General features: G+C 38.8%; 1 protein-coding gene across 1 annotated transcript in view; it reads left to right on the forward strand.

Moving 5' to 3' along the window:
- The first annotated feature begins 7,601 nt into the window (after positions 1-7,601).
- LOC107690510 (T-cell surface antigen CD2-like) overlaps positions 7,602-13,374 on the forward strand; it is a 14,872-nt gene continuing 9,099 nt past the window's right edge. The window contains exons 1-4 of the mRNA XM_016488870.1: positions 7,602-7,920; positions 9,209-9,511; positions 9,624-9,752; positions 9,865-9,914. Coding sequence (XP_016344356.1) covers positions 7,635-7,920; positions 9,209-9,511; positions 9,624-9,752; positions 9,865-9,914 — 768 coding nt within the window. The 5' untranslated portion in view covers positions 7,602-7,634. The remainder of the gene's footprint in view (positions 7,921-9,208; positions 9,512-9,623; positions 9,753-9,864; positions 9,915-13,374) is intronic.

Consider the following 13,374-nt stretch of genomic DNA (forward strand, 5'->3'; position numbering starts at 1 on the left):
GTAATGGTTTGATGGAAAATAATAACAATTCAGTTAATGAGGTAGCTGGAATTACTTGACTTTTTGATTCGTAGTTTACATATTTCAAATGGATCGTATATACATGCAATGTTTTAGACTGTCTTCTAAGCGTTTCTTACTTTTAGACTAGCCAACCAGTCAGTTAAAAATTTCTGTGTAATCATCTGTGAAGTTAGGTGTAGTGCATATCCCTAATCATGACAATTACTCTGAAGCAAGTTTCAGCTAATCTTCTTCTCTCCATCATTTCTTAATTCTCCTTAGTGTTTCATTCAATAAAAAGCATCAAAATTATAAACGATATTACATTGTTGTAATGGCAGCCTCGCCAGCCTCATGAGACTCACAAGGCTGACAAGGATCATGAGGCTTATGAGACAGCTTCATCAGCCCCGTTCTGATTAAGTTCATTTAAAGAATCTCATTCTCCTGTAAGGAAACAAATTCACAAAAGGTAAAAGTAACAAGGAGAACTGATGTTTCAGACACACACACACAAAAATACTAAAGAGTCACAATTGTGTTTTTCCTGTTGCTCATTCAGAGGTTTTCATTTCTTACATTTATATTTCGTAAATGTACTTCAGTAATACAAAATTGAAGTATTAATAAGAAGTTTTAATAATTCCAATACCTCATCTAAAATTCTTGAACTGTTTTCTATTGGTGTTTTCCAATGAGACACTTGCTTTCTGAAACAAGTTGCAGTTTTTATATTAATTGTTATTTCATTTATTTTGGTTATTTGTGTTTTTGATTGTTCTGACACTGCCTCAGTGAATATCTGCTTCTGTTGTATTAAAAATATGAAGATGACAGTTCATAGTTTACATATATTTTACACCCTATGTTTTATAATTACATTATATATATATATAAAAATACATTTTTTTCACAGTAAATCTTATTTATCTTGTTAAATCAGCTGTAGGTAATACTTACATTATGGCTCCTGCGGCGACAGTAAAACACACCAGCAGCTACAGCAGCAGCAGCCACCAGCAGAACAGCAGCAACAACTATTCCTGCTACAGCAGCTGAAGACAGACCTGAATCTGAAACAGCTAAAAACAGTCATTATTACCAGAGAATGAATGACAATAATCCATCGAACAATATCTTCGACTGATATTTTCTACTTTGGTCATCAGTTGTAAATTGGATTCACTAATAAATGGCATCTTTTGTTGTTTTTAGCAAAAGAGGTAAAAACAAAATCACTCTGTGAACTTGATTCAAATATACTGAACTTTCAAAACTCCTCAAAGAAGAATGAATTGAATGCCTGAATTATATACTCACCAGTGACAGTTACATTGAATCTCTTCACTCTGGTGATACTGAAGCTTCTGTCGCTGATGATGATCTGTACTTTATAATCTCCAGAGTCTGTGGTTCTGGTGTTTGTGATGGTCAGAGATCCAGTCTGATGATCCAGCTTCAGTCTCTCTCTGAATGTCTCTTCACACTGATCATCTGTACAGATCTTACTCTCATCTCCAGTGATTTCAGCAATGAGAGTGTCATTAAAATACCACATTATCAAACCATTTGGGTTTCTTTCCCCCCCATTATCTAAAGTAACAGATTGTCCTTCCATCACTGACTTTCGTTCAGCAGCAGAAACACCTGAAACACAAACCAACAGCTGCTGGAGGATCTTTTTGGAGATGGAAAACGAAAGAGCTACAACATGAAAGAAACGTCAACATGAATGTGATTGCACAAGCCCTTTCTTGACTTTTGATCCAGAAAGAAAATGATGTGCTCAAACACATTTTACATACTTATTGTATATCAAATCCTCATTTAAACAGATAATCAGCTGATCAGAGATGGTGTGATTATACACTGTCATCTCCATCTTAGCTCAATTGCGGCTACTAGTGAAAAATGAATAACTGTTAAAACAGCTTGACAATGAAAATTTAGTTTTAAAGCAAACCTTTTAATAATGCAAACTGAGATAATTCTACAAACTGCACTTAAGCAGCAAGTTCGCAAAGAGATTACTGAATGTGAATTAATATAGGCTAGCTACATGTAAAGAAAATAACGTTGAATATCACTGTAAAAAGACAAACATATATAAATTGTATGACTCACCATTGATAGTAACACCGAAGATCTTTTCACTGCTGCTGTTGATCAGTAGTTTATAATCTCCAGAGTCTGTGTTTGTGATGTTCAGGATGGTCAGAGATCCAGTCTGATGATCCAGCTTCAGTCTGTCTCTGAATCTCTCAGTACCTCTGAGCAATGCGAGTGTTAGTTAAATACCATTTAATGTTTTCTTGCTGGTTTGTTTTAACATCAGTGTATAGAGTGACTGAATCTCCCTCCATCACTGACACTGACACTGACACTGTATCAACACCTGAAGCACCTGAAGAAGAAAGTTAACATAAGCCAAACAAAAATATAAAATATTGCTGTGAAAATGTTTTTCTACAGATCATACTGATTATTAGTACATACATGTATGCCTGAATTTATAATGTAACATGCAAATAAACAGCAGAAAAACATCATTTTTTCACACATTCTCTCATCAGACTCACCTCAAAATTTTGGGGAAGCTGTGCCTCCCCTGCCTCCCTGACGAGCCGCCACTGCAACTGAATACAATTAATTTGAACTTAATTGTAATTGAGATAGTTGTGAATTAGATTAAGTAATACTGAGTGAATATGATAATTTTTGTATTATTTTTGTATTATATCCAGGTATTTTAATAAAAGGGCTCACTATAGCTTTATTGCTCAGTCAGCTTGATTCTGGCTCTCAACACTCCCAAAATCTTGTTCTCCATCATTGCACAGGCTTACTCATGGATGAGAATTTTGTCAAACCTAAATCGAGCTCTGTACAAAGGAAAATCAATTTAAAAAGTTGTCTTTTGAATCCCCTTCTGCAATAATGTGAAAAAGGGTGGAAGTCAACAGCACATAAATGCCAGAATGTAAAACGAGTTATTTTATGCATTTAAATATGATTTCATTTTCGTTTCAATTTCGTACTTTACAAATTAAGACAAATTAGCGCACATTTTTTAGTACAACTGTACTGTGCTCACATTTACTTGTGCATTAAATTACAAATAAAAAAAGTACTTATCTTGCGCCCTATTGTGATCTCGAATGGCAGATTATTTCATACATGCATGCACAGTTTTGCAGCTTTAATTCGCTATTTTGGTAATTTCATGACTTAACTGGAGATGCTCGTAGTGTCTTGTGCGGGTTATTTATGATGAAGTGAGATAGAGCGTGCGCCTCATATTCGCGTACAGAGCGTGCGCTGTGAGCACAGTAAACGTCTGACAGAACAGGGAAGTTTGTTTTACTGACATATAACAACATCTCATCAGACCGCAGTTCACTGTTGTTCTACTGAAGCTCATTTGGCACCTGTACCTTTTCCGCGCTTGTTTGACTCAAGCCTGGTGCTGAGGGCAAGCTGAAGTGCGCGTCTGAAAAGCCTCCTGTTTGTTGTGGTCATAAAGAGATACGGCCGTTCCGCGTCTTAATAAGTTTATAATAAATAAATTTTTTGAACTCGTTTAAAATGCTAAAAACCGCAAAAGAAAAATGTTTCATTACATTATTTTTTAACAACTAAGCTTTTGATTAGTTATAACGTTTTATTAAAGAAGATTTTCACAGAATAATTTCGGCAAAATGGCGCCCCCCTATGTGCGGCGCCCCTATACACCGCATATAGCCTACTCATACCCCGTTTTTGCGCCACTGGATATGGTGTACAGAGTGTGAATGAAAATTGAGTGTAATCTCGGTCGTCATAGAATCTCACAGTTATGAATGCCTCATTGTTGTTGTTCAAAGCATTGAATACGTCTTTTTGTCGTTAACAGGTGTTAACCATCGAAATATGTGACCGTGCGCGTTGTTGTCACACTAACCGTCTCTACAGCGACTACCGCTTATACAGACAGAAATCAATGCGAAAAAGAGATAGGATCAAATAAAGGTCTTACCATTGTGGAGAAAAAACAAGTTCACTGCAAGCAAATTAAAGAGAAACTGCATTTTCAGTATATTTGCCCCTCACAAATGAAGATTCTGATTCATAAATGCATTCTGTTCGTCTGCTTAGATGGCGATGCAGTTATTTCAATAGAAAAAAAGTGAAACTAACAACCTGCAAGTCTCCTTGCGGAGAGCGATGACGTAGTGAACGTTCTTTTCTAATATGCATATGCAAAACGTTTTTGGCCGTGTTCCTTTTGTAAAATATCGTATGCATACAGTACAGACTATTATTGCATTAGTATATTACATTGCTTATTTCTAGCCCCCAGTCTGGAGTTTATTAAAGAATCTGAAGACTACTGTTGAGTAAGGGGGTTTTAAATAATAGTTTATCATTTTAGTTATACTGTATGTTAATAATAAAACAAGTTAAACATAAGAAAAATAGAGTCAACATATCATGTAGCACGAGTAATGCAAGAGCAGTTTTGAGGAAATAAAACACATAATTAGGTAATATTACATTAAATTAGTCTGGCTTAATGACCTTTAGACAGTTGCTCAGGAAGGCATAGCTCAGGTGAAGAAGAAAGGGAAAAACCATGAGAAGAGCATTTTAAGTCTAGTGCACCTGGTAGATGTTCTAACTACAGTCTGAGTGCAATAAGCATATTTCTTTATTAAGGTCATGGCTATAAAAATATCACTGGAAAACAACCAGGAACTTATTTTGCCTCTAAAACAGTCCAAACGAGGTGAATAGACCAAAAACAATTTCAAAAGGTAAAACACTTGAAGAAAATTAGTGAAATTTCTTCAAGTGTTTAACCTATAGAAATATCACTCCACACTCACTCAAACAAAGCAAACAAATAAAATTGCATAATAGAAAAATAAATACAAACATAAAAAAATATATACACAAATAAAAATGTCACAGGTCCCAGTAAATGACAGAGAGAGGTTGTTGTTGTCCAAAGATAAAGGCAAAAACATATGTATTCCATGAGAGGACTCCAATGGAAGTCGTGGCCTAATGGTTAGAGAGTCTGACTCGTAACCCAAAAAGGTTGCGGGTTCGAGTCTTGTACCGGCAGGGATTGTAGGTGGGGGGAGTGAATGTAAAGCGCTTTCTCCCACCTTCAATACCACGACTGGTGCCCTTGAGCAAGGCACCGAACCCCCAACTGCTCCCCGGGCGCAGCAGCATAAATGGCTGCCCACTGCTCCGGGTGTGTGTTCACGGTGTGTGTGTGTTCACTGCTGTGTGTGTGCACTTTGGATGGGTTAAATGCAGAGCACTAATTCCAAGTATGGGTCACCATACTTGGCCACATGTCTCATCACAATGAGAAGCATTACAACTACTTTGCCCTTTGGAGACATTTCTATCTAGAGGAGTAAAGATGGCATTGAGAAGTGTTTACAAACCACCTGACCTGACACAGGGCAGCACAACAAACACAAATTAAATTAACCCAAAAGTAGATAATTATTGGGGTAATGCATACATTTAGCAAACATTAAAAAAAGAAAGAGATAAATAACTAACAAAAAAATTCAAAGAATTGCATAATGAATACACAAAAACTCCTGGCGTTGAAGAGGCCTCACTGTCACGGAGTACTCCAAAACAAGAAGATCCAAGTGCAGCATTTATTAAAGAGTCCAAAAACAAACAGTGTAACAGTGTAATCCAAATGAGTGGACTCTGTAGGCTCTGGGACTGGAGCGAGCTCTGGAGTGGTCTCTGAGCTCCCGGAATGGACTGGGCTCTGAAGTGGACTCTGAGGACTCCTGGACCAGAGCGGGCTCGGAAGTGGACTCTGTAGGCGCCCGGGCTGGAGCGGGTTCATGAGTGGACTCTGAGGGCTCCCGGACTGGAGTGGGCAGTGGAGTGGACTCCAAATACTCCTGGACTGGAGCAGGCTCTGAGGCAGGCTCTTGGGCCAACAAAGCAGGAAGCTTAAGTGGGGCCAGCAGGACAAGGAACTTGGTTGGAGCTGGCAAGGCAAGGATCATGGGAGGAGCTGGCAGGGTAAGGATCATGAGAGGGACAAAGAGAGCGGGCTGCTCAGTAGCTTCTGAGACCACCAGAGGTGTGTCCTCCAGGACCACCAGACTTGAGACCACCAGAGTCGGGTCCTCTAGGATCACCGGAGCGGACCTTGCTGCCCTCCTCCTTCTCGACCTTTGTTTTGGCGTGGAAATCAATGGAGGGTCCTCAATTTTTACTGGATAAGGGAGGAGGGAATGGAATAGTCCCTGCAGGTGAACTCTGGTGGTGGTGTCTCACTTTCCCCTCTTGACGAAGCCTCAGATACTGGGAGAAGTTCCAGAAGTCCAACGACTTTACCTGATCCATCTCCCATTGTAATAAAGTTTCATCCAAAGAGAGGTTGAAAATGTCTTTAATGTCCTCACCCTGACAATTCAGTCTCTCCACCCTCATCCAAAATTTCTGGGCGAAGGCTCCCACCTCCATCCTTTGCTGACACAAAGCCATTAAAGCCTGAAGTCGAGCCATCTGTTCCTTCTTAATGGCAAGAAGAGAAATACGGATATCCATTGTCCAAGTGTTAAAAAACTGCTGGATCTTGAAATGGCTGCTTTATTCTGTCACGGAGTACTCCAAAACAAGAAGATCCAAGTACAGCATTTATTAAAGTCCAAAAACAAACAGCGTAATCCAAATCAGGGCAAAACAGTAACAGAAATACGTTACAGAAAACAATTAAGCAGCAACCAAAGACAAAGAAAACCGGGCTTATATGTGGAATAGTTAACAAAGTAATGGGACACAGCTGAATGTAATAAGGCTTGATAGTCAAGGCAAAGTGTGATGGGAACTGAAGTCTAGAGAAACAAACAAACTAAGAAGTGTGCCCCCTAGTGGCTATACATGAGCACACCATAAATATTTAAGAAATGTTCACCCATCTAATTGGTCATGTGTAACATAGTTAGAGAACTACTTTTGGGAAATGGTGTATGCTGTCTGAAAATGGGGCAACTTCCAAAATCTACAATTTCTCTCCTTCTACATAAAGTGGCTTTAAAAAACTAATATAATTTTGTGACAACAGTTAATGCAAACAGCCTCGCTGTGGTCTCTCCAGTGCACCTGTTGTCACTTTCATTTGCACCAAAGCATGTTAAACTATTTCACAATCACTTATGATTCCTAATTGATATCCCAGAAGTTTAATTGTCTTGGTGTTATACTGTGACGATTAAGTGTTCCCTTAATTTTTTTGAGCAGTGTATATATACACACCATAAAGAAAGAATTAATAGTCCACGTGGCTTTTCAAACGCTCTACACTACTCTGCAAAAGGTTATTCATTACCACATGCAGTGGTAATAGCTCGCTAAAACACTGGTTGTCAGTACTCATTTCAATATAGGTGAGAGTACATTCGTCTTTAGCCTTTTTCACAGAAATGTTTCACGTGATTGTTCTGTTCTGTTTGTGCTGGTGGCATCTGATTGGTAAGATAGAAATCTATCTATCTATCTATCTATCTATCTATCTATCTATCTATCTATCTATCTATCTATCTATCTATCTATCACAATCTGTTTGTTCATCAGGTGTGTTTAGTGAGTCAGCGTCAGTGATGGAGGGAGATTCTGTCACTCTAAACACTGAATCTCAGATACATGAAGATGAAGACATAGTGTGGCAATTTGGAGTTAAAAAGTCGCTCATAGCTAAGAATAAAAAAAAGCAAATCTTCTCCACATATGATGTTCCTGATGAGAGATTCAGAGACAGACTGAAGCTGGATAATCAGACTGGATCTCTGACCATCACAAACATCACAACTCAACATGCTGGACTCTATGAAGTAAAGATAAGTGGAGCAAAACTGACATCAAAAACATTCAGTGTTTCTGTCTATGGTGAGTAGAGATCATTTGTCCAAACGTTCACATATTCTTATTTTATTAAAGGAATATTCAGTTAGGGCTAGGCGATATATTGAGTTTATACAATATACCAATATATTTTTTATAAACGATATGGTATGAGGGAATACCGTTTACAGTATATCGATATACAGTAGTTTGATACGAGCACATCTGAAAAGTAGCGAAGGATACAGCGTGAGCTGCTGCGGGGAAAATGCATAATCCAATTTGTCCTAAACATGAGACAAGCTTTACATTTAAGGCTTTATAATAACTGGTAAGATATAGTTAACACATCTAGTTTAAAGTGGCTTGCTCTGTCAGATGCTCTGACAGATACATGTGCTGCTGACAGACAGGCTACTTGCACTGAATAATGCGTTTGAGATGTGTTTGCTAAAATAAATGTGCCATATATAGTGTTTTAACCCAACAAATAAGTGTATTTTTATAATAGCAGTAATTGTAAACTGATATTTTAATCAGGTGATCAAAATAAATGCAATCAATCTGTTGTTTTTATTTTCATTTTTAGTTTAGCGAATTTATCTTCTGTTTTAAAAAGCATTTTTAGATTGTAATGTTACAATGTAGTATGTAATGTGATTTCAACCCTTTTTTGCACATAATAGCATAGCCTATATGGTTACATTCACAATATTTGTTTTCATAGCCTTTAATATGAGCATTGTTTCATTGGACAGAATTGGGCTGGATGTAAAAAAATAAAAATAAATGTAGAAAATACAGAAATATATAACATACATCACAATTCAGCCAAAGAATATCAAAATATGATTTTTGGCCATATCGCCCAGCCCTATGTTCAGATCAATGGCATTTGTGTCATGATGGTAATCACAAACAAACAAACAAAAAAATTAATTAATTAATTAATTAATTAAGGTTTTAAGGAGCTACAGTCTCAAAGTTATAACTCATGTTAACACTCATATTGTTTATGTATTGTGTCATTACTGTAACAGTATTTTAACATCCATGGACTGACCCTATTGTCTTCCATTGTAAGGATCTCACTGTAACAGCTTTTTGTTTTTATTTTTTTTTAAATAGGGACGTGCTAATTATTTTTGCGGTGATCAACTTTATGCCACAAACGCTGTCAATTTAGCTTAACTGCTGCTGAAACCAGAATATTCCTTTAACTATATATTATATAACTTAATCATTTTATAGCTTGATATGACTCTCACTGATCGTCAACACACTAAACCGAAAAAAAAGATTGGTTGATCTGTTGATTCTCTCATGTTTTCAGCTCGCCTACCTGTTCCTGTCATCAGCAGTAACTCCTCACAATGTTCTTCATCATCATCATCATCATCACAGCAGAATTGTTCATTGGTGTGTTCAGTGGTGAATGTGGGTCATGTGACTCTCTCCTGGTACAAAGGAAACAGTTTATTGTCCAGCATCAGTGTGTCTGATCTCAGCATCAGTCTCTCTCTACCTCTGGAGGTGGAATATCAGGAGAAAAACACCTACAGCTGTGTGCTCAACAATTCATTCACTAACCAGACTCAACATCTGGACATCGGTCTACTCTGTCACACATGTTCAGGTATGGTGATATTAATACTGATTTACCTGTTATATAGTGTTTATGTTTCATATTTGTTGTAAATCAGATAAACAGATTCACTCACATTAACAACTAATTTTGTCCATTACAGAATTGTCCATTACAGATCAGGACCTACCTTTATTGTACATAGTGCTGATTTCTGCTGCTGCTGTTGGATCTCTGTTGATTGTAGCTGCAGTCGTGATCTTCTGCATTTGCAAGAAATATAGAAAAAACAGTCAGTACAGAAAGCAATTAGTGTCTAAATATTTATCTTTTCAAGGCACAGATTTTGGTATAATATTGAGAGCTTTGTTGTTTTAACACATCTATGATTCTTGTTAATGCAGCCGAGACCAGAAGTGATTCAGCATTGTGTAAACCAACAGCACAAAAAATGGTAAGATCTGTGTTGCAAGAAGTTGTTGCAGTCAAGTCAGGCTGATTGAAGCTAGCTCTTCAGTAGGGGGAAAAAAACATGCTTTTATGCTATTACATTAAGTGTATGTTTGAACATCAGTCTAAACACTAACATACAGTGTCTGTTTTGCAGACCTATAAATTAATTTAGCACAAATCTATTACCACACACTAATGTAATGATTAGTTCATCAAAAAAATAAAAAAATAAATCTTAGTTTACGCACAGTAAATCGCATGATTTCTTTTAGGCAGTATGGCAGCCTCAGTCACCATTCATCACTTTCATTATATATAGACATATTTCACACATATATATATATCTCAAGATATATCTTCTTTCTATACAATGAAAGTGTTTCCCGGAAGAAAGAGAGTAGCCTTTTATAGTCATGGGAAGTCCGGTTCTTTTCCGGAAACCTGTTCTTTCGGACAGTTCGTTTCAATGAACCGGTTCAAAAAAACGGTTCATCGGTTATTTTATGCCCTAAAGTCATGACGTCATTCGCGATGACGTAATGATATCAAGTCTATCGTCCCGGGCCGGGATGAAAATACACATTCAAATATATAAAGTCAGTAATCATAACTTCAGTCAGTTAAAACATCATAATCATGATCTGAAAAGTTTACAATTAAGTTTTGCAACTAGGCACCCAAATACAGTAACAGGCAGTGATGTGCATGTGAGGATTTAAGTCTTGAAGATATAAAGTAAATAAATTAGTTGTCATCAGCGCAGAAACCACCCAGCTAACAATTTTTGGTTCCCAGAACGTTCTGGGAACGTTAGTTTTTGGTTTCCAGAACGTTCCCTGTTGGTTAGCCAGGAAAGTTTTCTTAACGTAAATAGAATGTTCTCGGTAGGTTACGAGCACGTTCCCTTTAGGTTCCATTTACGTTCCAAGAACATTCCCAGAAAGTTCTCTGAAGGTTCCCAGAACGTTCTCCTAACCTCTTTACTCCGATACCGCTGCTGTACGTCAGTAATCATCCAGCACCCCCGCGTCTCGTCATGGAAGATGGACGGATATGGACCTCAATAATCAGTACTACAAACCATGTCTTGTTTTAAACTATTGTTTAATCATTAAAGATAATCAAAGCACATTTAACCATCATAAGGAGCATTAAATGAGATTGAATTATCCGTTAATATGTAAAATTTCTTTATTATAACCATGTACCATAATAACCCAGATAACGTTTCTTAAGCACCAAATAACAATGACTTCAACAAAATATTTGGTTTTAAAAATGTACATTTTATTTTTCCAGACATTAAAAATAAATAACATTTATTTGACTTTAAGTAGGTTCCCCTTCAGGAACTCGAGCTGTGTCGGAAACGCTTTGGGAACGCCCCCAGCGTGACCATGCTCTGAATCACATATGAAATCAGTCCAATAGATGGGCGAGACGTCATGGGCGGGTGACGTTGCAACCAGGAAGCTATAAAAGCAGGTGCGGTAATTTAATATTACGTGCGGTACAATAATTTTTGTCATTCAGCAAGCGCTCTGTGTGTGTGTCAGTCGCTATCTGTTTGCGAGTCTTATTTAGTGTTGTTTGTCCACTTATAAGCTCCATTATGCCAAGCTTCAGCAAAAAGAAGCATTTGGCGTCTCGTCATGGAAGATGGACGGATATGGACCTCAATAATCAGTACTACAAACCATGTCTTGTTTTAAACTATTGTTTAATCATTAAAGATAACCAGAGCATATTTAACTATCATTAGGAGCATTAAATGAAATTGAATTATCCTTTCTTTATTATAACTACCATGTACAATATAATAACCCAGATTGTACGCCCCTTAAGCACCAAATAACAATGACTTCAACAAAATATTTGGTTTTAAAAATGTACATTTTATTTTTCCAGACATTAAAAATAAATAACATTTATTTGACTTTAAGTAGGTTCCCCTTCAGGAACTCGAGCTGTGTCGGAAACGCTTTGGGAACGCCCCCAGCGTGACCATGCTCTGAATCACATATGAAATCAGTCCAATAGATGGGCGAGACGTCATGGGCGAGTGACGTTGCAACCAGGAAGCTATAAAAGCAGGTGCGGTAATTTAATATTACGTGCGGTACAATAATTTTTGTCATTCAGCAAGCGCTCTGTGTGTGTGTCAGTCGCTATCTGTTTGCGAGTCTTATTTAGTGTTGTTTGTCCACTTATAAGCTCCATTATGCCAAGCTTCAGCAAAAAGAAGCATTTGGGCGAGAGCAGACAGCATTTAGGCTGTGTGTTCCTCCCTGCCCGCGCTATATTTCGGGTGGGGACACACACAGTTTGTGTGTTGTCTGCTTGGAAGCGAAGCACGCAGAGTCAGCTCTCGAGGGAGCGTTTGTTACTGCCTTGCTTCGCTCTCGGAAGGCTCTCTTTGAGGAGGGAGACTTCACCGGCGTTTCTCGTGGCGCCGGCCCCGCTTTCGCCGAGGCGGAGTGGCGGCTGTGCTTGTGGGGTTCGCATATGGATCCGGTGGAGGGAATGTAGACGGGTGAGGCCCTATCTTCTTCCTCACCTCATTAGCTCCCCTACTAGGAGCCTGGGGAGATTATTGTATGCAAGAATTGGTTGCAAAGCCAGTTGCACAAGCATCAGTTACACAAGCATATTATGCCTAATATTATAATGAGCAGCTTTATTGTGGAGCGGAGCTCGCGCAGTCAGCTCTTGGGAAAAAGAGAGGGGGCTGATTATGCTTTACCCGCTGAACGCTCTGCTCCCGCCGGGCACGCTCCGAGTAGTGTGTCTGTGCTTGCAAGCTCGTGGTTCGGTCCCGCTATTGCTGAGGCACGGCGGCGATTCAGATCGCGGGGATCGCACGTGGATCTAGCGGATGGGTTGGAGACGGCTCTCCCTTTCTCCGCCTGCACTCCCTAGATCCAGCTCTCTCTCTCGATGCTGCGGTTTCTTCCACCTCTGAGTGAGAGCTCGCTGCTGCAGCTATTTTTCTCCAAGGAGATTGATATTGTTTGTGTGACCAAGCGGCTCGAGCGCTGCCGAGGCAATGCGTGTATTACATTGTTTTCAGTTTTTGATGTGAATATTACCACACCAGACCGTGTTTACTCATTTGCTTGTTTGGCTGCATTTAATTCTGAGAAATTAAATTAGGTATTTATCTGACTATGAGAAGTTAGATATATCATTTTCGATTTTTCTCTTCCTCTGAGGAGGTTGAGGTGGTCCACAGGTGCTGCTGGGCAGGAGCAGCCCCAACCAAACGTGTTCCAGCTCCTCATATAGGGAGCATCACTTCTCATACTCCTCAGGATTTAGAGTCAGAGTGGCGCTTCCGGGCCGAAGGCTTCTAGCGGAAGGCGGATCTGTGGACCGTCATTCTCGCTGGATAGTCTTCGACTAAAACATCCTGACACCTAGGGCCCAGGACTTCTAAGAGCCGGCCCCCTCTGGGGAAGAGC

Source organism: Sinocyclocheilus anshuiensis, unplaced genomic scaffold (genome assembly GCF_001515605.1).
Source record: "Sinocyclocheilus anshuiensis isolate Anshui unplaced genomic scaffold, SAMN03320099.WGS_v1.1 scaffold1985, whole genome shotgun sequence".
Lineage (NCBI taxonomy): Eukaryota > Metazoa > Chordata > Actinopteri > Cypriniformes > Cyprinidae > Sinocyclocheilus > Sinocyclocheilus anshuiensis.